This window comes from Gouania willdenowi, chromosome 3 (genome assembly GCF_900634775.1).
Source record: "Gouania willdenowi chromosome 3, fGouWil2.1, whole genome shotgun sequence".
In the NCBI taxonomy this organism is placed as follows: Eukaryota; Metazoa; Chordata; class Actinopteri; order Blenniiformes; family Gobiesocidae; genus Gouania; species Gouania willdenowi.
The window spans coordinates 23630610-23657277 of record NC_041046.1 but is presented as its reverse complement, the minus strand read 5'-3'; the positions used below and the strand labels follow the sequence as shown (position 1 = coordinate 23657277).

The following is a 26668-nucleotide window of genomic DNA, read 5'->3' as shown; positions in this document are numbered from 1 at the left end:
TATGCTGTCATTATCTGTCATTTGGATATGAAATAGTGCTGTTGATTGATCCTGATAGAACTCTTAACATTTTAGTCAAAGTATTTCAATTTGGCATATTTAGTTGTAAAATGTCAGAGTTACTGCCCTCTATGGGTTAAACCAAGCTATTATAATAGATTTTTGCTATTGGCTGAGAACAAGATCATGTGATGTTTTGGGACCATCTTGTCACACTCAGGCACTGTTAGCCTCGCCCCTTGTATAAAAACTATCACCTTTGGGCATACCAATCTGTGGTGAGTAGGTTGGATAGAGAGAAGAGTGAATAGAAAGGTATATTGAGTAATGAGTAGCTAGTTAGCATAGCATTGATTGTTTACTGGATAATTTATAGTATAGACTGGGTGTGTCTTAACTGCTCCAGAAGTCCCGCCCATAATCAAGGCATTTTTTTGAATTTCCCTCCTGGTTGCAGGTCAAGAGCAAGAGGGGGTTTAGTTACTTTTTTAGTATCGTTTGCTAAATTATGACACCTTTGGAGCTCAGTTGGCATTTTTTGGATTCGGTGGAGGGATCTAGTGGAGTTAGGTAGGGTTAGGGTAACGAACAACACTTAATGACAGCCTTCATGACACTTTATTCATGCTAATGACATGTGTCATGTCATAATGACAGCATAATGTCAGCCTTATGTGTAAAATTTCAAGTATTACCCATAATTCTCCCTTTTCTTATTGAAGGAAATGCTTGATTTTTAATGCTCTGGGTCCCTTTGTAGTAAAACTGAGCCAATTGTGGCCCCTGAATGAAAACAACTTTGATATTGCTGCTATAGAGGGAATCTTTAAAAAATGGCCAATCTTTGGCCTATGTTATTTAAAAAAATCCCTTGCTTATTAATACAATGTTTTCATTTTTACCTTGACAAAAAGGCGTTGGAGAATCCCACTGGTAAAGCCCATTGGAGTCAAGTCTACAGGTGGCATTACTTGAACCAACAAGGTAGTATCCACGGTTACAGTAGAAGTGAAGTCTGCTACCTGGACGGAGTCGAGTCTGATTGACCACGCCCCCATTCAGGGGAGGATCATTAATGCTACAATAGGCAGCTGGACACACAGAGGAGGCAGATCCACAGGTAAAAGACCATGAAAAAATATCAATTATTGTTGTAATGACAAAAACAAGAAACCAGTGTATTATTGTATGTGATAAAAAAAAAAAAAAAGTCTGGCTCGAACACATTAGTTGAATTTTGTATAATTGCCTCATTGATTTAAAACAATGTAAAAACACATTCTGTAAGAGTTTGTCATAAATGCGGGCAAGTTGTGTAAAACATGAAAAGTGCAGAAGTTTTTTTTATTGTAATATATATCAATAAAACATAAAAACATCACAGCCAGCTTTCCCTTAGTTTAAGTCGAATCTGTTCTGTTCTCACTGTTATTGTACATTTCCCATGATCCCTCTATTTTTAGGGAGGTATTCAATATTCATTTAATCAAATCAGTGATGATAGTTCTCTTTCACAAAGTAGACTTGATTTTCATTTGGAAAATAATTACTTTGAGAGCAAGCGGATCCCTTGGTTATTCCTGCAACTCATTGGCAATGTAATTGGGACTGTAGGAGGTGGATACTTCTTACCTTTCAATTTGTCAAAAAAATAGGAATGATTACCCCCAAGAATTCAAATCAATGCATACACACCCGATAGAAGTGGCACCTCTGTGCATCTATACTTAACAGGATTCCAGCATAGCTGCAGAATATAAATAATCCCACCAGCTATTATCCAAGGAAATGATCTAAGCTTTGGATAGACCAACCTTCTATGGTAATCAGCATATTGTAGGATAGTTGCTGATCCCTAAATAATGCAGCGAAAAAGTGGCATAAACCTATTAGTAGGAAGTTAAAGTGAACAGATGACAAAATGGAACAGAGCCAACAAGTGGTACGCTGGTTAGACATGCTGATTTAAAGCTAAAAGGTCACTGGTTGATGCTCCAGTTTTCATGTTCCGACCTTTTTGTACGGAGTTTGTGAGTTCCCACTAAGCGTAGATGAGCTTTGAACTTTCTCCCACAAGTCAAAAACAGGCATGTCTGCTGGTGTGTGACATGTTAATAGAAGCAAATTAGCTCCCCTACATAGAAAGCCATAGTAAACCTGCATTTAATCTCCACTCTTTAACCCTTTTCTCTTTGTAAATACTGTCTCTGGATTAAAAACACTTCTTGTATCCTATAGTTTCCTTTGACACTACTAGCTGGATCCATTTTAAAGAGAGAGTTCTACATTGTTTCAAATACACAGTCAATAATAACCCAAATATTCCTCAAGGGATTTCTCATGATGTCAATGCTCTTGACAGGGGAAGAATGACCATTTGAGAAAATAAATCTACTTCATGTCACATCACTCAGTGAAGGAATCGGCACAATTTTACTGATAACAGATCTTTGGAATTTTGCAAAAATTAGCATATGCTACATATTTTTCATACTCTCAGGCATCACATTTTCTATCTAACACAGATAGAAACATGAGGATATTTTCCATTTAAGAAATCTAACCAAAGTCTATAGACAAAGATTTTTTGACCATACCTGAGTATCGTATCTTAAATCCTCTCTTGTTGGTTGCGTGGTCAGTGGACCATCGTAGATAGAGCTGGTTAGTTTTTGATGTAAAGTTGAGCTGAGAAGAATGGTTCCCACTTAAAGCCACAAGCAATGGGCTTTGACCTGAGGAACCTGAATAAATAATGCAAGAAAAAAATTACATTAAAATGCACCCTTTGTTTTTCTTGTGTCTGTTAAAGGAGCATACGGCAGGACTTGTGAAAAATAAGTCATTTAATGCTAATGGGTGATGGAGCATTTGTGACCAATTTTTATTTAATTTGGTGGAAATTTTGTGAAATTATTTCAAGAAAACTGAGTTATTTGATCAACTGCAGTCATGTCATAAAAACATGAGAAAATTCAAATATTGTTGAATGTCATTGAATTATTTGGTCATTTAGACAATATTTTATGTTTTTTCTGTTTTTTTAACTCATTTTCTGCCAGCCATTTTCAGAGCAGCCAACCCCATATTGCCAGGCGTTTTAGATGATTTTCACTGATTCTTCAAGACCCAAAGAATATTTTGTACTATGACAATCTGAAATCTGAAACCATTCTGAAAGATTAGACTCCTTACTTCCATCAAAAAATTGTGTTTCTAGCTTGTTTCGTTCTTCCATAATCAGCAGTTGAATAGAGGCAAGTTTCACACAAATCGCCAGTGTGCGACAAAAAGCTGAGAAAAAAGTTTTTTTCTTAAAAAATCTGTCAGGGACTTTGAAGCAATTTTTTTTTTTGCTTCAGGGAAACCTCAACATTGGTTTCCTTCTATAAAACTACAAAAACAACACTGAGACCTGGCTTTTGATGGGAAAATTATTATTATATTGCTATCTGGGCCAGAGTTGAATGTTTTGCTTACTGTATTTTTGGCCTTGCTCCAAGTCTCTCCCCCCGTCATTCTCGCCACACGCCTGCCCCATTTTTTTGATTGTCTTCCCTCACCATCGCAACATTCTCAATAGTCCACTTAGTTTTACACATGCTCTGATCGAGTGTGAGCTGCTTTGAGATGCTGGGAACTTCAGCATCAACTGTAGCGCCATTTTCTATCTTGTAAACTCTTTTCCTCTTCCTCTGAGCTCTGCCCATCATGGGTGATCTCTCATCTGTTTTTTTCATGCATAATCAGGTGTTCACAGTGTTTTCTACTGGTTAAGAGAGGAATTACTGCAGTCAATTGATTTAGGATGGTCTATTTTACTGTCATGATGAATGAATATTGTATAATAATTAAACATTAATGGTAATACAAGTTTGCAACAGCAGCCCAATGGCTCTCTAGCTTAGCTTTAGCATTAGCTTGATTTCTAGCTTTAAATGCTGCATACTCTGGTGTGGTGGTTTCTTATGGTGAATAAGGTAGCGTTTTGTTTGCAGCTCCACCAGAACCTATTCTCGCGTTATAGAAATTACAAATTGCGATCCTTTGCTCGCTTTTTTGTATATTACTCTCGAACTGCCAACATGCTAAGCTAACTGTGCCTCTGTGTCCGTGAGTGTTATGCTCCTGTAGAATAGGCATGCGCACACAGGCAAATGCTCACATGCAGCTTCCGAGCTTTCAATTGTGTCTTTCTTATCCATTTACACGTATGATTTACAACGCAACAAACACCAGAGCGCTACTGTTTACCTTCCTAGTTAGAAGTGCAACGTTGAAAAGGGTCCGGTCTGAAACGCGGCGCAGCGTAGCGTTCGGAAAGTTGCTTAATCAAATACATCAGCACGGCAGTATATTAAAAATTTATATCATAACAAAAATATAAACCAGTATTTGGTATGAACCGGTATGCCACCCAGCCTTACCCTGAGTTCCCTCGGTGAGGAGGGGGGACTGACGAGCCACCAGGGTGTGTGTGTTCGCAGCGGTATTTCTCCGCTCTCTGTTGCCCTCTCCACTGCCTTTCTGTTTTGTCTTTAGTCGTAATTACTATTAACCAACTCTTTATTTTTTTTTATTTTGTCCCATGCTTAATGTAGTGTGTTAATTTCAGCTAACTACTGCCTCACACACCTGTGTGTCTGTGGTGCAGTAAAATGAGTGCAAATGTCACGTACACGCACACTCACGCGCACACGCACACACAGGAGCTGAGAGGTAAATTATAAAATAATAAGCACATACTGTATACATAGCTTACGTGATCTAAGCAGCATGCCACAAGATACCAATGACAAAGCCTTGGCTGCTACCTTTGTGTGTTCCATTCATTGTCATAATGCAGTTCCTCATAAATGATTAACCCTGACTCTAATTAATGCAGGTGCATTGACGTAAGAGGAAAGAACAACGTGTTTACCATCAAAAATCTCCAGCTCGTCAAACTGCTTCTCGCTGTGAAACAAGTCCACATAGATATTGATCGTGTAACCTGGTAAAGAAAAGTAAAGAATAAGTTACTAACTGGTAAATGTTTACAGTAAAGTAGTACAATTACAAAAGCCGGCAAACGTACTAAGAATATATTGATCATTATTGTTCATTACTTATCATTAGCAAAATATAACTTGGTATGCAACAAAGTGGCCAAACTTTAGTGTATGAGCATTTAAAAAACTTTATATGGAAGTGCAAAAAGCTGAAATTTTAGAAGCTTTAAATATCCAGCAAACAACACATGCATACATCAGAGGCACATTGCATTATACACTGAAGCCCAGCATACAATAATAAATCAGGACATAAAATATCTCACCCTCAAATAATTACAGAGAAAACCAATCATAAATTACATGGTTTCCATCCCCACCTTTCTCCCACTACAATCATCAATCCCCTGCCACTGTCACACTCAGTACCTGGAACCATTCGTAGCAGCCAGGAGCATGTCTGGCTGTTTGGATAATTACTGGGGAAGCCAGGGCTTAGTATCACTCCTGAAGATGAAAACCGCTCCTCATTGGCGGGGCACTGAGCTAGAAGGATAATAGAAAGTTTGACCGAAAAAAGACAAAAACAATATTTTCAACAAAATTTTTGTGTTAGAATTTCACCTTCACTCATGATTCATGATCTACTGGCCTGCTTCCATTATCAGCAACTCTATTTGGTTTTTTTTTTAATACAATGGAATATCATTATATGTATGCGTTACACATATAGGTCTTGCACAAGCAACTGTGCTGTAGTTGTTTATGGGTTCATTGCATGCAGAAGCCATTGAAACCTCTATTGATGCATCACTGTGAGATAAGTGTTATATAAAGGGTACTTCATTCCTTTTCTTTGCATAAATGTCCTAGACTTTTGTTCTGTTTCATTATGAATAGGAGAAGCTTTGTTCATTCCACATGATGATGAAGGACGTTCTCCTCTTTCAACAGTAGGAGAAAAGAGGTTTCTGCAACTTACTGTGAAGAGCAATTCAAAAGGGATGTTTTTCATAAAAATACTGGAACAAACCAACAGATCCACTGAGAGTTAGCAGTGACTTGTTTGTTTCAAAAACAGTTACATATGGTTGTCATAATAGTCGATGAGACATCACTGAACTTTAAAAAAATAACATGATTTTTTTTTGTGTGGGTATAAACAGAGCCGACCTTACCACTAAGCGGATTAAGCGGCTACTTAGGGCCCCATGGCCACCAGGGGCCCCCCACACGATGGCTGTCTGTCACACAGTGAACTATTACCTACTTGTTAACACCCCCCCATCCTTCAAAAACACTGTAAATGTCACTATCGGTATCAACCATGACTTTGGAAGGCAGATTTCCTATGACGACGTTATAAAATACTTCTCAAAAACAAGAAAAACAAACATATAGTCATTAGAAAGAAGAAAAACAATTAAAAAAAAATGGTTGGAGATAATAATCTGTAATGTTCTTCTTTTAAGTTCTAAACAATATTTTAATTACATTTTTCATTTGGATGTTTACACTTTTTCAAAATTTCTTCCGAGGCTCCTTTTCATAAACAATTACATTTTCTACTTTGTACATACTATTCATATTTATTTTGTTGCAAAGAAGGTTTTTATTTTTTCTATTTATATGTTCATTAATGCTTAACATTACTTGTTAGAGAAAAAAGGTATTTTTGCAGTTATTAGCTTGTTTATTGTGTTGCTGCTAAGTAGAATAGTTTAGAGTTGGAAGTTTAGTTGAAGGAATCCCTTATGCAAATAAGTGATTATTGGCTGATTGAAAATGATAATTTATGAATAAATTTAAAATCAGGCATTAACCTTTTGTTGTATTTATTTATCTCCCATTAGAGTGGCTTTACATTTGTTTAATTTTACATGCAAAGTTGAAGTGGTTGATCAGAGTTAATGTCATTTAAAATGGTTGGACAGTGGAGGAGCAGTTAGTAAACTATGGCCATCATGTTCATAGAGGAAAAATGTAATTAAATTGGTTCATAATAGAATATGGTATCTGCTTTTGTGTTCATTAACTGTCCATAATTGAAAGTGTGGGGCCCCCAAAAGCTATCCTGCTTAGGGCCCCAAGATGTCTAGGTCTGACCCTGAGGATAAAACTGAATAAGAGTGAGCATGAAAATCTGGAGGTTAAGAGTTCTGATTTCTATGTTTAGAATGAGTGTTGTCAGATGAATTCACTGACGGCTAATTCTTTAAGCTAAGGCTAATGTTCTTAGATTTGAAGGAATTCCAGAGTTGTCATTTAGCCACTTTAAATCACATCAAAAAAGTTTTGAGAGAAACAACTCAAAGGGTGCAGCAACTAAATGTAAACGTTAAAGGCTGAAACCCACAACTGCAGTGTGACATATTTACTACCTAAAGAAAACATGTCAAGACGTTGGAGGGCTTGAAAAGATTATGTTTACCACATCACTTCAGAAAAAAAAGCATTACTTATGTTGCATTACAGAAAGTTTGAGATCTGACAATTTTTGAGATTGTGTCAAAATATCTCATCCGCCTGTCATGATGTTGAATTTTTGGAAAACCTGCCTCCTGTCAGGCCCTAATAGTTATAGACGTCAATGAGAAACTCTTTTCATCATGCACTGAATTTCCTTTTAGTCTTTATGTAGGATTATTGTTATCTTTTTGAAAAGCTGTACATGAAATCCTGTTGTGAGGTAGCGAATTGTAAACACAGCATTGCTAAACAGTCAACACTTCTTAGGTTGCCTTACCTTGACAAATCGGGGGCGGAGATTCAAACAACAAATGTGAATTCAATTTGCACATCAGCTCCGACTTTCCAACCAGTGTGTATCCAGGTAAACAGCGGTACTTCACAATATCACCTGGAGCAGGGAAAATAGGAGACATCAAGCACCATCCACTAAACTGTGATTAAAAATAGCAACACTAGTCAAGTTGACGTGATGGACTAGTGTTACAGCATTTACTGGTAAGTGATAGAATCAGGGTTTGGGTGAATTACATTTTTCAGTTACAGTTACATTTTCAATTACCTATGTTCAATTACAATTCAATTACAGTAACCAGCATTTTTCCAATTACAATTACATTACAATTATTGTTTATCCTCATAAAGTTGCTAGATTACTAGATTTTAATTACAATTAATCACAATTACTGAGTTTGAAATAAATAACATATTAAAAGTTAACCTTTCTCTTGTGTTAGCATCTCTGCTACAAATATCTATCATACCTTGTTAGGTTTCCTAATCAATTAAAATATAACTTTCAATATTTTTGGTGTGGACATCTGGGCCTTTTTTGTGTCAGTATACCACTCAATTTAATTTTTTTTTTTTAAATGGTAAAATGTGGGAAAGCTTGATATGAAACATATTTTAATAATTGCTAACCACATATGTGTAGAACTGTAACCAGTTCACCAGTTTAGCGTTAAATAATAAGTGACAATTTTTATTGAATTTTCATGGAAATTGCAATTACAAAGTCAATTATATGAACTCAACTACAATTTCATTATGATTACGATAGCAACAAATTTTTAAAATTACATCATTATTGTAATTAATGATCATTTGCGCAACAACAATTTTAATTGACCCCAACCCTGGTTGGAATCAAAGGAATAGAGAAGGCGTTTTTAGTTTATTACATTTTTTTTTTTCTTTCTGCTAAATAGATAGAAGTTTAAATATGACATTAGAGAAATACAATGTGAATTCATAAAGTTTTGCCATTTCAATGTTGAAACATATAGGAGTAGAGATAGACAATGCTCCAGCATGCAGTGCCATCAAATGTCATCAAAACACATTTTTTTTTCTGTTAATAGAGTCACAGATCAATAATGCTGCTTCTCCTAAAATGTGAAAGCGGGTGCGGCCATTCTAAAAGAAGACGAGAGTACCCCCTGTTAAGGAGTTGTAATCATTGCCTCAATCATTGTCTAAGAATCAAACAAGGCTGCACAGCATGGAGCCAAATAGACACTAGACACTAGATAATAGAAAGTTCAACCACTTCTTTTAAAGATCGTGTGATTTGCCACCAGATCAATGAGGTACCTTTTACCACCAAGTTGTTTGAATGCACCATCTACATTAAACTGTCTCTGCTTTTGTCTGTCACTGCCTTTTGATACACTGTCGCTGGTCTCCACCCAAGGGCTCCTGCTGTGTAAAACTGTGTAAAATAAGTTGGAATATTTGGATGCAATCCTCTTCATTTTAACTTGGGTTGAACATATGAACCATAGTTCATTTTCACAGTTTTTTTTTTTTTAAATGGTGTCGCAAAATCTAAAGCTAAATTTCGTTTCCTCAATAAAGTCTTAACAGATAGACGATAGTGGCTCAAAATCACTTGTGCAAAATGCCAAACAGTTAAAACAAACAGCTGCACAATCCATGTACCCTTCATTTTTTGGTCATTTTGTTTTGAAACCAAATTAAAATAACAAATAAATGGAGTGGTTATTTTGTTTTACTGACTTAAAACCAAAACAGAAATACAGAAAAATCCAAAACCAGACAAGCAGCATTTTACTGTTTTAAAATTCTAATATTAATGGTGAAAACAGAGCAAACAGAACAGTCCAAATCGTATCCAAATAAACAGGTGACTGACAATCAACTGTGCGGCTAGTGTGAGGAACAATAGATGTTACAATTTCTACAATTTGACTTTTTTGCAAAAACAATTACTCTGCTTTTTTGAGGGCAGTTAAAATATTTAATTTGCATGTTATAATACTTCAATGCTCACAAAAGTTGATCACAAGAAACGAGGAGCACCAGTAGATTCATTACACCACCTCTGGTTCCTTTAATCACATATCGTGTGTGCTTTTTGTACTATCCATTTTTTGTTTTGATTTATTTTTGCATTAATAATGTTTCATTTCACCAGTTCATCAGTAATGTGACTTATGTGTTGCTCTATTTTTTTGTCCGGTAATAAAAAGTCCATCCCCGTCTGTGGTCTGTGAGGTGAGTTTAAAACATTAAGCTCTCGTCCAATATCCAAATATCACACAAACAGAAAGAGATTTAATTTTAAAACAGAAAAATGCTGCTTGTCTGGTTTTTGATTTTTCTGTATTTCTGTTTTGGTTTTAAGTCAGTAAAACCAAATGACCACACTGTTTATTTGTTATTTTGATTTGGTTTTAAAACAGCAACAACCAAAGAACGAAGGGTACATGGATTGGTGTGGTTATTTTGTTTTGTATATTTTGTATATTGCACATATATTGCAATATGTGAAATTATATTTTTGAAAATAATATTTATCAAAATATTTCTTCTTCTACCAAGGAGGTAATATTTGTACCACCGTTTATTTATTAGTCTGTTTGTCTGTTAGCAGGATTACTAGATTTTCACCAAATCTGAACCAAATATAGACCTTACGCCATAGAACAGGGATGGGCAACTCTATACACAGCAGGGGCCACAAAAATGTGATTGTATCTGAGGGCCACGTTATCAACATTCATGTCAGCATTTAGAATAATGACTGATCTCAGCATTAACACAAGGTGAAAGGTTTCTTTTTTTTTCAGTCATTTTGTGTTTGTTATTTTTTTGTGTTCTTGTTGTAATTCTATGTATTTTTCTGTCATGTTCGGCACTTTGGTTGTCAAGTTGTGCGTTTATGAAGTAACTTTTTTTTTTTTTGTAGTTGTTTAAGTGGTTGTTGTGTCTGTCTGTGTTGCAATTTTGTGTTTAGGTCACTTTGTTTGAATTTTGGGAGTTATTTTGTGTATTATGTCGGGATTTATATTCCTTCCAACTTCTTGAAAGAGAATTTATGGGGATTTGTTTTGGTTAGTCCAAGGGCCACAACCAAGTTGGGTTGCATCTGGAGTGTGCATTTCATTGCAACTGAAAAAATAAAAACAAAAAAGGGGGGGGGGGGGGCTGCTGCATCGTTATTAGAAGAGGAATTTTTGCCTAGCTTTTAAAGTGTGTATGATCATGGTTCCATGATCAGTATCATTGATCCAGATAACTGCCAATATCTGGCAGAGAGGAGATTTGGTGCTTGGCGGAGGTTTGAGCTCAATGAGTCCTTTTGTTTTAAAGTTAATCTAATCTCTATTATTACTCTGGGTTAGGGTGATGATTATATATTACTTTTATATTTTACTATGATAACATTTAGCAGTATTTGGCTTTTTAAAAAAAAAAAAATTCAGTAAATGAAAAAATGTAAACTTTATTTTAAACTTTTAAATGTGTTGTAAAAACATCACTATTCTTATCACGAACAAATGCTAAAAAAAAAAAAAAGAACTAAAAAACATTAAAATAATCATAAAAAACCGCAATTTAAAAAAACAATCAAAACATTGTTTTCATTCTCTATGAATTTCCTAAAAGTTGACATTTCAAAATAAACCAATGGAGATGTAGGTTTCTCTTCCTGGGGATTTCTTGATTATCACCACTGTTGATCTGAAAGGTCACAAAGACTCGGCTACTTTTGTGCAAATTAAAATGTCAAAAAAGCCATTTCAAAGCCGAAACCCTGATAGGCAATCTTATTTTATAATATACGTGGTGATTAAAGGCTCGGTGAGTAATTCTGTAAGACATGTTGAAAAATGGATACATTAGCAATCTGGTGCAATGGAAATGCAGTCATGCTATTTAAAACCACTGCTGACAAATGAAAAAGACTGAACAATGTTACAATTATGTACGTTTCTGAGGCAGAAAAAAAAAAAGGTATGCATTTATGTCAAAAAGTCTTTGCACTCTTTGGTCTATGTCTTGAATGTTTGACAAATATCCACCTCTGCTGGTAAATGACTGAAATGAACTACATTAACACAGAAGCAACACGCCTCAACATCTGAGCAGGCCTCAGAAGCTTTGACAGGTGAGGAATATTTTGACAGAATAAAAGGGATGTAGAGAATGTCGGGCGGACAGATAAATGTATTGAGCAATCAACTAATTTTGCCTCGTTGCTCATTCTAATGTTGCTATATTTAGATTATGCATTCATAGTATAATGTGTCCCTTTAATGAAGTAATCACTCAGCAGAATAATGACCTCTTATATGCCTGCTAAGGTAGTTTGTCATTTGGATCCTATGATGAGCCACATTAGTTGAGGTTGACAATTGCTCCTAATTTTGAAAAATGTACAAATCAGTGTCATAAAAAAGGGAGAAAGAAATTTTTTCTTGCCAATGCTGAGACGTAAACAAAGGTTTTACTAGCTTAAAAAGGAGATTCTTTTTTTTTTTTTTTTTTTGCTTTGCTATGAATTTAGACAAATGTTTGCTCATGAGGATTATCAAACAACTGCTGATAACTAATGAGGACATGCACCTATTAGGAAGTCTTCATCTTCATAGATGACCTCTGCATTGTCCACAACAGGAGGAGGGGGGCATTTCTTCAGACGGTACGCTAAGGAAAGACAAATACACATGAAATCCTTTAAAACTACTACATAATTTGTCTGCTTGTTAAAAAATAAATAAATGAAAAAAAGAAACCAAGAGTCAAAGTACATTTACTTAGAGGAACAAATATTCTCAAAAAGTAACATTAGGTGGGAAGTATATCAATTCTAGACATTTTGTTTTTCTTTTTCTTTTTTAAGGCATTTGTACAGTTGAAAAATAACATTTAACATACAGTTAACCAACATGGCACAATGAGACAAACGTTAAACTGACTGACAACATAAAACATGATACTGCATATACTATTTACTATTAAAAAAAACAACGATTCAAACACATTTATGGGTGCATGACTGGTTTGTTTTCAACCATGTTTTGACAACTGCTTTGAAGGTTGTGTAATTTCCACTGTTTCTGATGTTTTCTCAAAGTGTATTCCATAACTTTGTGCCTCTGACAGACATGTCACCACCGTTTGGCTAAATTTAGTCCAGTGCCTTTTTACTACACAGTCTCCACTAGTCAAGCAGAACTAAGTAAATTGCGCTTAGCGCTCCCCCTAAAGGTCCCTTTTGGTTATATCACTGTCGTAAACACGCCACTTGCCCCGCCCCACAGCTACATGCCCACCTTTGCTCTCCCAAGACGGTAGAAGAAGGATAACACGAAGAAATGTCTGAAGAGGTGGGTACTATCAAACATGATCTTTTTTTTTGCTGGCTCCACCATTATATAAGTTTGAGAAAAGTGAATTTTTAGACAACCGTGTGATAGTCTAGGATTAGTTTGTAATGGGCTGCCCTAAAGCAGTACATCTTGTCGCGACAACGAGAATAGAACTGTGAGACTGGCACCGAGTCGTTGCAAGCGTGGATTTCTGGCCAGAGACAGCAGGGGGAGATGAAAGACCCTCCCAATCACCCCATAAACACTTGTTTTGCCTTAGAGGGACTACGAGAAGGATTTATTAAAGTGAAAAAGTTACTTAGTTCTGCTTTAAGGCTCTGGTCCTTATTACACTGTTAGTTCTTTTACACATAAAATCCATTAAAAGTGGAGGGGTAAGCCCATTACGAACTTAAAAAAACAACCATGTATCCAGGAACATCAGATATGTTTCAAAATCCAATAGATGTTACTTAGTTCGACTACTGCAATAATGATACTGCAGAGGCTTCTTGTCAAGAGTTTCCAAAGTTGTCTTAAACAGAGACTTAATAGGTTTCAAAGTGCTCTTAGTCGTCGTGGACCACGTTATGTGACAATAGGTTAAATGACTCAATATCACTGAGTGCATATAAGCCTTCACTGATTCTGTCCTCAGATAAGGTCTTATATGTAAAAGAGTATGTTCTTTCAGACTTTTGGATATGTTGTTTTTTATTTAATGAATTGCAAAGTTGGAGATTTAGTCACAACTACAACGCATAGTGCACCCATTACTAACAGATGCTCCACCAACTAATTCAGTCTTTTTTCCATTGTGAAAATGTCAGTGGCCTAAGGCCTGTTAAACAAATTAGTCCTAACATAATGTCAGCTTTAACTGAAATTCTGAAGTCTGAAGCTTTAGTTTTAGGAAGGCAGATTGGAGTTACTTTTTACCAACTATGAATGTTTTTTCTACAACTTTGTTGCTATTCTTTAAGTCTTTTGGAAGCGATGCCTCTAATTCAGGCACAACCAACAATGGAAAATGCAGACCATGAAGGAAATCGAGATTAACAATAAAGTATGCTTCCTAGATGTCAAAATTTAAATTAAGTTTACATTATTCTCTTAAAATCCGATACATTCTTCCCTCAGTGTTTATGTTTTGCTGCACTTCACTTTGCACACAGAACTGGCTGGTCCCAGTTGAAAGAGCAAGAAGTTGTAGGTTGTGTCAAAAGACTTATTACAACAACAACAAATGATTCTGAGTGAAAATGACTCCTCACTCGCAGTAACTTTCAGGTTTAACAGGGTAAACTCCATTTGTGAAACTAAATCACTGTTTTCCTCAATTCAGGGTCAATATACTCACAGGTCCCACTAAATCTGCTCTGTAAAATGAGCCCCTCATCTCTCATGGCTCAATACTTGCTGTACTGAGACCACAAATAGGCTCACTACAGAATAAATGTGTGTTTCTGGTGCAAGAACATAAATTGTATGAAAGTTAAAATGACAAAAAAAAAAGAAAAAGAAGTATGTGTAGTTTTAACATACCATGGAAGTTGAGAACGAAGAAGCCTCCGGTGGAAAAGTCTGAATGAAAGTGAATGAGCACATTTGGGCTGGTACTGTAGGCTGTTTCCAATGCTGTGTTACCACTGAAGACACCCAGCTGTTGGCTGGCTGTATCAGGACCATCCCTGGATGGAGAGATCACAACCATTAATACTGTACAATAATAAAGCAAATTTAGAAATAGAAGTGATGAGACAAAATCTAACAATAGCTTAATGACAGGTCCAATTAACTAAAAGTTTATATAATGTCTGATAATGCTCTTTAACAGGGATGGGCTCTATCACAACAAGTTCTGATGAATTACAGCAGGGCCAACAGAACGGCTTCGTGCCAAATAGCACGTACCACGCTCCTGAAAATTTAGTGAAATGACTCGGTTCCACCAACTAAAACAAATGAAATTGTGCGATGTAAAAAATCGTAATCTACATTGAATTGCCTTTGAAACATAATATCACACAAATATGTTGTGATAAATTTAGAAATTACCAGAAAAAGGGGTGTGTCTCCCCCCCGTCTCCGAGAGGCTCTTGACATCCGCTCACAGATTATCACTGTCAAATCACAGCCTGATTCAACGAGCATTCACGGAGTAGTCATTTGAAATATGGGGCCCTCTGGGGCCCCCTGGCGCCCCCGTGGCACATACAGAGTAATGGGGCCCATTCATATATTGGTATATGTGTCAATGATTCGGTGGTACTACCAACTGTCACAATATTTGACTCACAAATAAATGAGAAAACCACTTTATTGAAAATTGCCTAAAAAAGGGGGTAGGCCCCCGGGCCCCTAGTCAAATTGTGCGAGACGTAATTGTAACCTACGTTTAATTATTTAATTACATTTGAAATGATATACCACTATGTTCCCATAAATTTGGAAACTACGAGAAATGGGGTGCTGGTCCCATGTCAAGAAAAGGGCTCCAAGTGTCTCATCACATTCCGATCTAACGAGAACTAACGGGAGGAGTAGTCATTTGAAAAATGGGGCACCGTAAAACATATTGCACCGTCTTACACTTTGTTAAATGTTACAAAATGGTTCTTCAATGTGATGAATGTGATAATTATCCTGTTTATTTTCATGGACAGAAGCTATTTTTCTGTGTGAATGTTAGTCTCCACTCCAGTAAATATTAACAGTGTCCAGCTAGTCTGGGGTCTGCAACCTGGAGCCTCATGTGGCTCTTTGACTCTTTTTGTGATGGCTCCCTGTAGTTTTCAAAAACATATTAAAATAAGGAATTTTAATATTTTATACAGTGGGTATTGATGATTAATGACATTAACTTCAAATATAATTATGATAAAACCATTTGTTAACCTAAAAATAAATCATATTGTGCAATAACCTTCCTACTCCACCTCCTGCAACATCTACAGACCATCAACTTTTCTTGCACCTGTGGCTAACCTTAAGTTTTAAATCCCTTGTAATAAAACTTAACTAACAAAAAGGCTATTCTGGAAGAAAATAGGGATTTTATGTGTGTGAAAAGTTTTATTTACAGTAACTGCCAACATGTCGGCTTTATATGCATGCTTGATATGTTGCAATAAATTAGCAATTAGCATGTGTTGACCGACATGATCATGTGTTATCTAAATCAAGTTATTTTTTGAAACTGCATTCAGACTTCTTATACTGTGCTGTATACACTTGGCTGTCATTCGTGTGAAATTGATTGACAATGTTTTGTAATTCCTGTGAAATGGATTCAGTGCAGTAGATAAATTCTGAATTTTTTCAGTCACAGTTATCTTGATGGATCATGGATTAATTTTCCTGCAATATATTGATTATCGCAATAATATCGATATCACGTGCAAACAAAAATATCACAATATATAGCATCGCGAGGTAACTGACGATACCCGGCCCTATAATTCAGTATGCTTTATGTACGTCTGCTATATGTTGCCACCTCTAAAAAAAATCCTGCCCCCCTCTTCCCACCCCATTGAATTTTTTCTAGATCCGCCCCTGCCACCAACCGTCGTAATATTTGACTTGCGAATAAATGAGAAATCGACTTTGGTTTTTTTTACTATTTTGGGGCCCCAAATCAAAAATCGGGCTGAGAGTATCGATGCGTACACATCCATAGATTACACCTACTAAATTTCAGCCCGATCCGTTCACCAATAACAGAGGAGTATCGATTTGTAGTGTACACAACAAGAACAACAACGAAGTGAGAGGCGTTTTGAGTCTGGTAGCCCGGCCCAAAAATGTGACTGTATCTGATCCGAGGGCCACGTTATCAACATCCATGTCAGCATTTAGAAAAATGAACGATGTGAGCATTAATACAGGTTTTCTCTCTGTTTTTTTGTCTTTGTCTCTGGTTTTGTCAGTTTTTAGTCATTAATGCTTGTTTGTTATTTTTTGTGTTCTTATTGTAATTTTGTGTATTTTTCTGTCATTTTCTGAAATTTTGTTGTCAATTTTCTGCATTTATGGGATCACGATTTGTATTTTTATGGTTGTTTTCTGTATTTTCCTGTCATGTTGTGCACATTTGTTGACAGTTTGTGTGTCTTTGAGACTATTGTATAATGTGTTGTTTTTTTGTCTTTTTGAAGTAATTTTGTTTAAGTGGTGAGTCTTTGTGTATTTTTGGAATTTTTTGGTGCATTTTGCTGTCAATTTGTGTGTTTTGGGAGTTATTTGTGTATTATGCCTAACTTTATATTCCTTCCAACTGCTTGAAATACAATTTTAGGGGACCGCACAAAATGTGGCCCCCAGGCCGCCAGTTGCCCATGTCTGCTCGATATCATTATGTGACTACAGAAATGATAATGCAAGTAGTAATGATGAAACTTCAGTACTTCAGAAATAAAGCTCTCCTATTATCTAATGCTTGTTTTTAAGACTTTAATGAGACACCTAGAATTTAAGGATTGATCTCACATTAAACTGCTCAAGTAAGCCATTGTTAAGCTCATTAACCTAAAAGTTTCCATAAAAATTGGCTTGTCATATTAAACCATTAAGGTGAGATTGAGGTGTGAGATAAGTGTCAATGTAAAAAGGAAAGTGCAGTCACAAATATCCATATGATGGATCAGAACAAACTACAAAAACGTTTATCTGTTCCTAATGTGATTTTACTTTGAATTGGATAATGCAAGATAAATCCAAATAACTTATTTTCATTCAACTAAAACGTTACAAGCAGTGTTGGGAAGTTACTTATTACAGTAACTAGTACTCTAATGCAATATTTTTTTTAAAGAAATAACAGTTACCGTTACAATATGGTGCGTTTGTCCGTTACTTTGCTAGCTGCAGTGTACTTCCTGTTTAGAGTGGTGCTACATGCTTTTGTGGACACCGTGCCAAACACGGTAAAACAGTAGAAGAAGAAACATTGTCAGCGTGTCTCTGTTTACATCACGTGGGCCAATGATGGCGAGTCAATGCGAGAGCAGGACGAGCTTCTCAGAGTGGAAACACGTGCATTATTTTACCAATCTGTCTCCAAAAGATGCATCAGTGAAGCGCTAAGCTAACGCTGTGTTGGTGGACGTGATGGAAGCCTCTGCCACAAAACAACAGCGTATGGATTTTAAGACCAACAAAGCTATTGCACGATATGTTGTTGTAAATAAGCAGCCTGTCGCTACTGTGGAGTCACAGCTAACAGAAGCTCATTGGCCTGATGCATTTTGCATTGTGTAGCTGAGAAAAATGCTTTTATAAGCATTTTCAACAGCAGAATGTGCACCTGGAATACGCACAGCTTACTTTACTGTGCTATGGCTGTAAAAATGCAGTTTTAATTTTTGAGCAGCTGTTTTGTGCTTTATATGCACATTTATGGTTGTTTTATAGCAGTTTTTGTAAAGCACAGTTGGTCAACATTTATTCCAAATGTTGATTCAGGTTGTTTTCATTTATTTAAGGTTTTGCGTGTTTATGTTGCACATTGTTGCTAGTTTTTGTACTTAAGCTGTAAGGGAACATCCTATGGGCTAAACACAACCATTTTATGATGCTGAAGCCACTTTAACTTTTGATCTTTGATTCTGAATAATATTCAGGTTGTTTTGTGTTATTTAATTCAGAATTCTTTGTAACATTTTCAGTTTCTGTTGGTAAATAAACTGGTATTGAAAGAATACTTAGTGTTTCAGTCAGATTGGTGTTTGTAAAGACTAATACAGAGCAGAGTTTAGTTCTGTGAATGTAAATCATTAGAAACTGTAGTGTTGGATACAATAACATTTCATTTATCAGAGGCTTTTATCCAAAACAATGTTAATACAGAAGCAGTAGGGGTAGGAGGGATTCAAACCACTGACCCTCTGATTACAAGCCAGCTTCCTTAACCACTATTCCTCCACCGCAAAGTTGATCAACAGTGGATTATAATATTATTACAGCACTGTTATGAAGCTGTACGGACACTAATGACCCAAAAAATAATTCTAACTTCTAGGTAACTCAAAAGTTACTTTTTCCAGTAACGCATTACTTTTTGGTGCAAGTAATCGAAATAGTAACTGAGTTACTTTGTGAATTAAGTAACTAGTAACAGTAACAACTGGTTACAAGCAGTCAATAATGTCCAAGAGGAAGGAAGAGTGTTACCATTTTTGCGAATTTTTAAGATAATTTAAAACATATTTATTGTCAAAGACAGAAAACTGAAGACTTGCTACATTAATAATTGAAAGTTATTTAAAGGTTGCATTTTTTAACATTCCTAAATGCCCAATTTTAGGCTTTTAATGAACATGCAATTGGTGTGAACAGAGGTTTTAAAATTTTAATTCACAAAGAGGGCCAGAGATATCTTAGCTATTCAATAATTTAGGGTCTCATGAAGGTGTTGGAACTGACATAGAGGAGCGGAATGTGGAATTTTTTGGAGCCATTTAAACTGAAACGGAAATAGATTTTTTTTTTTCAATTTTCCCAAAACTTTCAATCGTCAATATTCAGAATTGAGTTTGCAACCTTTGTTTGAAAGGAGCAGAAATGTTCTCTTCATAATGTCACATTTGAAGATATCTTTGAGGTGAAAAAAGCTGCTGGTGTGATATTCCTACAGTCAACACTTTCTCAGACAAGGTGCTACATTGAATATTCACAGAGAAGAAAGTCAAAAATTAAATATTCCTCTCAAGAAACATTGTGTTTATTTACTGAAACATAAAACATGATTGAGCGAAGCGTCGCTGAAAACTAATGAACAGGAAAATGAGCCGACATGAAATTAACCCACAAGCTGCAGCTATTTTTCAACCTTTTACAGTGAAAGATTCAAACTCAAGACCATCTACACCAGGGGTCACCAACGCGGTGCCCGCGGGCACCAGGTCGCCCGTAAGGACCAGATGAGTCGCCCGCTGGCCTGTTCTAAAAATAGCTCAAATAGCAGCACTTACCAGTGAGCTTTTATATATATAGATTTATTTATTTAGCTATTCTTGTTTAAATCACACATACATGTAACTTAGAAATGACAATACATATATATAAACACTTAAAATGTAAAGTGTTTTTTGTGTTTAATACATACTTGCCAACCCTCCCGATTTTCTCCTGCTTTCTACCCGACATTGTCCGGGCGGACCATCCTTCACTGAGCGTCGTTTCCAGCCGGACAATAATAACAATTACACCGCATAAGAAGAGGAAGAAGACTCTTCTTCCTCTTCTTATGCGGTGTAATTATATTATTGTAATAATAATATTGTTGTTATAATAATAACGATTACACCGCATAAGAAGAGGTGTAATCGTTATTATTGTCCGGCCGGAAACGACGCTCAGTGAAGGATGGTCCGCCCGGACAATGTCAGTGAGGAAATCGGCAGAAAATCAAATCCAACCATGTGTAGGGAAGTGTTTCTGTTATGGTTATAGCCGTTGTTGTATAGGCTATGTTTAATTTTCCTTTTGTTGATTATTTTTATTTCAAGCATACATTGCATAGATTGATGGGTAATTTATGCAATGTATGCCTTTTTTGTTTAATTTTATGTTATTTATTTTATTTATTCTACTACTACCACCATTTACCATTTGCACGGGTACTGTGGAATTTGTTCTTTACTTTATATGTGTTTTTCAAATAAAAGTGTGAAATTGAATTATTTCATTTTGTCTTTAAAAAGCAAACTATCCCCCCCCCCGCTCTTTTGAATATAAAAATAAAGTGTTGCATATTGATATTTATCTGTTTCTATATATATTTATTGTTAGAAATCATTGAGATGATCAGTGTTTCCACAAAGATAAATATTAATTATTAATAATAACATAGAGTTTGGCTATTTCTGGCAATTTATTTAAGTGTGTATCAAACTGGTAGCCCTTCGCATTAATCAGTACCCAAGAAGTAGCTCTTGGTTTCAAAAAGGTTGGTGACCCCTGATCTACACCATAAAACAACAATACGTATATAAAATCAAGAATTTTGTAAATTGCCAATTTGGTTGCATGGATGTTTAGTGCAAGGATGGGTAAAAATCACACTAGCGCTACAAGACAACACAACATTTTGTTAATAAAACAAAAGGTAACACACACACATATATATATATATATATATAACAATTAAACGGGCAGTAGTACTCTGTAATGTAGCATCCCAGCCATTAGCTTCATAGCACACTGTTAGTAATGGTTGAGTGGGATTAGGCATGGAGCCAAACAGAACTGATGGAAAACCAGAGAGACAGTTTGGCTTTAGTCCCTGACATCTGGATGCCACTGCTGTCCCATAAGCCACCTGGGTATACTAGGTAGGAAGGCGAATGTGCACATCAAGGCCTGACATGTGGAACACAGTCATGAGAATTCTCTCACAAGTTTGATTACTGGAAAAACATGGAAATAAATCAGCTTTAACCCCGGAGTTACAAATTAGGAGTAACAGTGCTTTATTGGTAACTACAAGAGAAAAAAAAAAACTTCTGAGTTCCAGGAAGAACAAAAACCATTGTGCTCAAATGTTAATGATGTGAAAAAACAGCATTTACTCATAACAAATTCACTTCTGAGGTTGAACAACTGACGTTCCTTCGTAACACATTTTGTTATTGTTGTAATTACAAAACAATCATGACAACATCTCCAGGAAATGTGCTTCCTTTGTATCTCGATTCTCGTTTCTCTCTTGTCTCAGATTGTGCAGATTTTAGTATTATGTCACTTTGAGTATTGTTCTGTGATTTGGGCATCTGTCGTTTAAAGTGAACTTAGAAAGCTGCAGATAGCTCAAAATAAGGCAGCACATTTGGTAATGGGCTGTTCTACACAATCACACGTTAGGCACATGCATGATTCCCTGTCATTGCTAATGGTATAAAGTCGGTTAGCCTTAAGCACAGCTTAAATCAGTGTTGATCAGTAAAATACCAGACTTCTTATTCAAACACTGTACATGACTAACTATAGCACTACAGTGTCTAGTAATGGTCAGCTGAAAGTATCTTACCCAAGAAGAAAGCACCTGCTCTCAATCTTTTATCTACAGAATAATAACTACTACTAATGGCCTGCCTTACTATCTGCGTCATAGTGAAGGTAAACAGGATGTTAGGATTTAAGAAAATTAAATCTAATTTTAGAATAGATGAATGAGTGGTTCTGGTTTGTTTTTAGCAAATTACTTTTATTTTTTCTATTTTATATTAGATATATTCTATTATATTTATAGAATATTATTAAATGTCTTAATATTTCTTATTTTTACATGGGATGGATTATTAATTGTATTTGTAATTTGACATATCGTAGTCAATGTGATTGTCTATTCTGTGTTTCTATTTTATTGTTGTCTATGTGGAGCCCAGGAAGACTAGCTGGTCAATGGGGCTAATGGGGATCCCAATAAAAACATAAAAAGTCCAAAAAGTCGCACAGCGGCGCTGTTTCTGGCTGTGTGCTATTCCCCCCCAGTACTTAAATTAGTCGCTGCATGCCTTCATCCCAGTTACGCGCTGTGGGTGGAGCAGCCCTGAAATGTGGGTGTTCCCATTCAAATAAGGCTTTACTCGCATTCTCCGGTGTGCATAAGTCCTTTTCCTCTTACGCGCTTCTAACCCTGGAATAAGTGCAGCGCCCCGATAAGGTGAAACATATTGCACTACAATTATGGACGCTACTAGTGCGTCGTGCAGCAGCAGCTGAGTGATCACAGCTGCTGCTGCGCGGTTAATTAAATCTCTGGCAGATGCAGACTTCTGTCCACGTTGGTCACAGTGATTCAACTATTTTCATACTATGTCCAACGTAAAGTCACAGTTTGATCCACTACAGAGTGAAACAAGCTGTCATATGCAAATGAGGATGGACCAGAAACTGTTCCCACACATATTTTAATGAGGCTCAGCTCAGGTCGCTTTAAACTATTTATATTTAACACTGCGTATTATGGAAGCCAATAGTTCTGTTTCACTGTAAACATCTCTCTGTATTAAAGCAGGACGCTCTGTGGCCGTGTTATTTCCTCATATCTCCAGCGCATTTAACTCGGTCACGCTTTGATGATAATGATGAATATGATGATGATGATGATGATGATGATGATGATTATGAAGACGATAATGCTGATGAAGCGCTGATCAAAGAGAGAGATTTTAACTGTGACTCAGTCACACTGCAATAATCTGATCAATGATCTGATCAAACCAACCTATTATATTGTTTATCAATGAGGCGTTTATTAAAAGTAAGCTTTATCATTTTCACAGATTTCAATGACATTTACATGAGTTGGGAAAACTCCATGTTCCGTGATTTCTAGACAGCCCAAAAAAATGACATTACCACCTCCTTTCCTTCAGCCCGCCTTCATTCACACATACGCGCTTTTTGGCCCCTTACGCGCTGTGGGCGTGTCAGCAGCCTGGACCGGAGAATACGCATAGGAGAGAAGCACGTAACTGCTGGAATGCAAAAAAGCGCTTAAGTCCAGATGGGAGAATAGACCTCTAAAACTCTAATTATTTAGATTTTATAATAAGGATTTCTACTAAAACCTAATTCATAGGTGGATGTTTCGAGAGGATGGATAATAACATCAGAAGAAGCTCTTGGTTACACATGACAATACACACACTGCTGTCTGAGAATTGGTATCCTGTAGGATTTTATGAAACCAACTTTCTTTCATCATGTTTACATATAAATCAGTTTTTACAGGGTCCTTTAAAATGCTGACAATACAAGGGTGTGACTGTGTTCACTTTAAAATGAACTCATGCATTAACAAAATCATGAATTCTAAATAAGTTTCCGCTGAGCCGCTCTACGGGAAAATCCATGCTGCAGCCATCAAGCCCGTTTGAAAGTGAGCAGTCACACACTATAAATGTATGGTTTTCCCACTGCCTGCATTGTAACCTCCAGATCCCTGATTCTTCAGTGTGAAAATGTAATACAGACATTACCTGCAAGTGACATTTATGTCTAACATAAAACAAACCAACAGAAAATGATGTTTACTTGTACTAACTAGATTTGATACAACTTTTGATTCAGAACAAAATGCATTGTTGAAGAGTATGGCAGGGTGTTTTTTATTTTTTTATTTTGCGAGACTGACCAAAAAAAAAAAAACAGATTCAGCCGGGTCCTGCTAGATTTGTAGGCCCAGCTCTGCCCCTCCTTTCATTATATTCCCCACTCCCCACTGAATCTCATCATTACTTCCAGAGTGACCAAGCCCTCTCTGGGTGTGTGAATGGCCTTGGTACTGACTTAGATTGAATTGGGCACAGGTCCTATTGTAAATGCATTACTCTCACGCTCCCAGTGTTACACTCTACACTGAATTCTATTATTGGAGAAAGTCTGGCATTCTATGTGTAGCTCAGAGTATACACTGTATGTATGTGTTTAAAAATATAACTATAGTTCTTATGTAGGAAATACTTATCTTCAGATCCATATTGGCCTAAGTGTAACTCTTAGTAAAATAAATACATACTGTGTATATATCAATAAGACAAAATAGTGTAAATGAATGAAGAAAAACATACAATCTATAGAATTACAATCAACTCCTCAGATAATGGAAGTGTATGGATGTACATGCATGAATATTTCAGAAACTTACCAGACAGCAATATAGTCAGTGACAGGCTCTGTCTGCAATAAGGTAAAGTTAATATAAACTCCATGTCCATGGGGAACAGTGATGAGCCAGCTACAGTCCTGGGAGTTTGGGTATTCGTTTGGATACTGGGGCGAATAGATGGTCCCATTCTCTGCTGTGACATTATAGCCACAAGGAGCTGTAAAAAGAACATTCACTTCAGAAACTCGTCACCACTGAGTAATGAGCTGCAAATCTTAAAAAAATGTTATTAAAAGGGGGGTATCGTGTAAAAATCACTTTTTCAAGCTTTACATCGTGTTAGTGTGTCATTGCCACCTGAAAAACATACCTCCAGTGTTTCTCAGATTGATTCACGTATTTTTGAGTAATCTTTAAATCTCCTGCTAGCAGCCATTTTCTCGCTGTTATGTTCAAGGGGACGAGGCTCCGCCTTGGGGACGAGGCCCCTCCTATGTGCTCTTCCTTAGTTCATCCCACAGCACCCGTCTCTGCAGATTTAGCTTTTAATTTACTTATTTTAATTACTTTTGTAAGAAATCCATGGCTTATGTTGTCTGTACTCGTTAATGTACGCATTAAAATAAAAAACTAAAAATGTAAATAAAACTCGCACACCTCCCCCGCTTCCAGCTCCGTCAAAACAGCTGCAGTCACAGCAAACAGCTGAGCGGTAACTGCGTGTCGATGGGTTTACTCTGCTCATCATAGTAGCTGCCTGCCTTTAGTTTATAAAAAATGCCTTCAGCGACAAAATGTATTTTTGAATGCGAAGAAAACAGCCCTTTTTTGGATGAAACAATAGCCAAGTAGCCAAATACAGCGCACAGAAAAACAGAAGTAAACAACATCCATGCGTGTTTTTATGAGTACTGAAGAGGGAGTGTTCACGGGCGTGTCAGACAAGCTTGGAGTTTCTTAAAGAGACAGAGGCAAAATCGAAGAGTCATGAACCGTGTGCTGCAGAGGGAAATTTCTTTTAAGTTTTTTTGAAATATTTGCTGCATTTTCCCAAATTTTTGGGTAGCATAGTTATTCGAGTATGCTATAGAATGGTACTATGTGGCTGAAAAAAAAAACATGATACCCCCACTTTAAGATAGTTAAGGGTGTAATATATTCCTACTATCCAACTATAGTGATTTGTGTTCAGCAAGTTGGCCTCCCGAATGACACATATCAATCTAAAATAATTTTAAAAGGCAATCAATCAATTGTATCAATACAAGGAAATAACACATTGGACTTAAGCACAGCAGACTTTATCTGGATGTTTTTTAAAAGCACTTTTAATAATAAAGACGTTATGGTCAAAATTGTCGGTTGTCTGTGACATCACGCACCAGCCAACAACAAAACGTTGCATGGCGGAGAAGCCGGCGAATGAGAAATTGATCACTCCACCGTTGGGATTCCAGTGTGTGGAAACACTTTGGCTTTAAAACAGACTGAGATGTTCTAAAAGAGTCGCTCGCTGTGTCGACCATTGACCACCAGGCCCTTCTGACAGCGGCATCACTATAGCAGCAGTGGTGGTGGTGGAGTTAGCTCATTAGTGTTAGCTCTGCTCAGGCTTCACCATCAACATAAAATGAAAAGTAACAGGTTTAACCACTGCTCCTCTAACCTGAAAATATGTTGGTTGCACTAATATTGTATTATTTGTATGCTGAAAAAAACAGTAGAAGAGTCAACTTAACCTAATATGTATTTTTTCATGAGTATTGACATTAAGAGCAGAAAAGGTAAACATTCTGTACTGTTTAACTGAAGTGTTGTTTGGACTTTATTCAAATAAAATGCGATTACATTTATCATTACATGTTGTTTACGTGTTTATGTCCATAAATAATTTATAACCAATTCCCTTACAATAAACAACAGGAATCTGTCCAGTATTCAGTGTTTATTTCAGTCACACTGGTTGAATA

The 26668-nt window shown here is 36.4% G+C and overlaps 1 protein-coding gene across 1 annotated transcript in view; it reads right to left on the bottom strand.

Moving 5' to 3' along the window:
• LOC114461190 (CUB and sushi domain-containing protein 1-like) overlaps positions 1-26668 on the bottom strand; it is a 478378-nt gene that overhangs the window by 44877 nt on the left and 406833 nt on the right. The window contains exons 45-52 of the mRNA XM_028443085.1: positions 24738-24915; positions 14627-14772; positions 12336-12416; positions 7738-7851; positions 5421-5537; positions 4922-4993; positions 2598-2744; positions 903-1091 (exon numbers count right to left, since the gene is read on the bottom strand). Of these exons, the coding sequence (XP_028298886.1) occupies positions 903-1091; positions 2598-2744; positions 4922-4993; positions 5421-5537; positions 7738-7851; positions 12336-12416; positions 14627-14772; positions 24738-24915 (1044 nt within the window). The remainder of the gene's footprint in view (positions 1-902; positions 1092-2597; positions 2745-4921; positions 4994-5420; positions 5538-7737; positions 7852-12335; positions 12417-14626; positions 14773-24737; positions 24916-26668) is intronic.